The following is a 1,688-nucleotide window of genomic DNA, read 5'->3' as shown; positions in this document are numbered from 1 at the left end:
CAACAGTCGTTTTCTTTCCCTCTCTGGGTGGCAAAAAGCAACCGGGATGGGCTCAATATTTCAATTCTGCAATTTCATCGGCCATGGGTCACGCTTCTGCTCATCAACTCTTTTTTCCATTGGCATTGTTATCCTTCACCGTGGGGCGGGTGAAAAATACAATAGACATTGTCAAGCCGAAGGATGGGCCTTTTTCCCTCTTAAAAGAGCATGGTTGATGTGGCGACAAAAAATTCCTCAGCAAAGCCCAATTACACCACCATTAATTTGGGGTACATTTTTTAACAATTGAAGTGGAAACTTTAACAAATTTTATTTTAAATTTTTGTGCATTTCTTTTTTTTTCCAAACTGCTTTTACTTTAGGATGCTATTTCGGAGGTAAAAAATACGAGCTGGACGAAGAATGGAATCCAGATCTTGGACCTCCATTCGGGATAATGGTTTGCATTCGTGGCAAATGTATACCAGTATGTTTTCCTTTTTTATCATTTGAATTATAAAAACAAAAAAAATATTTAAATTTACACTGTTAATATTTGATTGAAAATAAGAAACAAAAAAAACATCAAGCATCAGAGCAATTTTGAATAGCACAGTTGAATTTTACAATAACAAATTTCGTGAAGTTCCTCCTTCCACTGCTAAATTGGTTACTTGAACATAAACCATGGTTGTACAACATTAAATTTTTTTTGTTATTTAATTAAAAAAATTTTAAGTCAACTAAATGAAATATACTTTTTCTGATTGTACTTGTAATCAAGTTTCAAAACATTGCACTCAAAGTGAACATTCTTTGACAAACTTCACCAAAATTTTGGCTTGGCTTTTGTCAGCAAATAAATAAACAAAAAATAATAAGAATATTAATTACTGTTATTAAAAGAAGAAATGACCATTTTTATCAAGTTGGCCCTGTTTTGTTTCATAATATTTCCCCCATATGTAGCTAGCTGCAATAAAAAGGCAAGTTCACTTTTAGGATTATTAGGAACTTATGAATAGTACTTGGATTTCGTTGGAAAATTGCTCCAACATTCCAAACTCTGTTTCACACGATTCTTATTTGAATGATAATATTTGAAATGCAACTGAAAGATTTGATTGCTTTTGAAATTAACTAAACTGTTATCATTGACATGTGAGATGTTTTTTGCATATGGATTTTTATTATTGTTGAAAATTTTCATTTCTTATCCACAATCACACACACACACACATGCAGAGATGCTTGCTTACGTAGCCAATTGCAACTTGTTTTGCATTTTTACGGCCGCACTATTAAGGTCTGCATATGCTGCAGGGGTTTTTGATCGGCGCCAGTTCTCAAAGCAATTTATTTTCAAAGCCGGATTCAATGTCACTTTCTTCAAATGATGATTTAATTAGCATTGCCCGGAGTCATTTTTGCACAGCCGAATGGTCACAAAAAGACGAATTAACTTTGAAAAATGACATTAATTTAAAACTTTATTAACCGTTGTTGTTCTCCGTCAATCGAACAGCATCACTAGCAGCGCCAGTATTACTTATTGACGGCAGCAAATGTCGGAAGATTTGAAACATTTAAACATTAAAAAAACAAAAAAAAAGAAAAATAATCTGAAGTTTTCAAATATGAAAATGCACCCAGTGTGCGATTGTATTTTAATCAAATCAGTTTCTGTGATCTCCTCAGTTGGAAGA

General features: G+C 33.1%; 1 protein-coding gene across 1 annotated transcript; it reads left to right on the top strand.

Moving 5' to 3' along the window:
• The first annotated feature begins 46 nt into the window (after window positions 1–46).
• On the top strand, window positions 47–733 carry Tsp_13604 (chordin). The gene is made up of 3 exons (XM_003368016.1): window positions 47–272; window positions 366–469; window positions 722–733. The coding sequence occupies exons 1-3, from the start codon at window positions 47–49 to the stop codon at window positions 731–733; spliced, it is 342 nt and encodes a 113-aa protein (XP_003368064.1).
• Window positions 734–1,688: the final 955 nt, after the last annotated feature.

The sequence above is a fragment of the Trichinella spiralis genome, assembly GCF_000181795.1.
Source record: "Trichinella spiralis strain ISS 195 chromosome Unknown Scfld3260, whole genome shotgun sequence".
Classification (NCBI taxonomy): domain Eukaryota; kingdom Metazoa; phylum Nematoda; class Enoplea; order Trichinellida; family Trichinellidae; genus Trichinella; species Trichinella spiralis.
This window is presented reverse-complemented; position numbering and strand designations above follow the sequence as displayed.

Excerpts from the sequence above, each read along its gene's own strand:
- Tsp_13604 (XM_003368016.1), top strand. The coding sequence starts at position 47 with ATGGGCTCAATATTTCAATTCTGCAATTTCATCGGCCATGGGTCACGC. Across the intron at positions 273-365 it reads TACACCACCATTAATTTGGG|GATGCTATTTCGGAGGTAAA; the intron begins GTACATTTTTTA and ends CTTTTACTTTAG.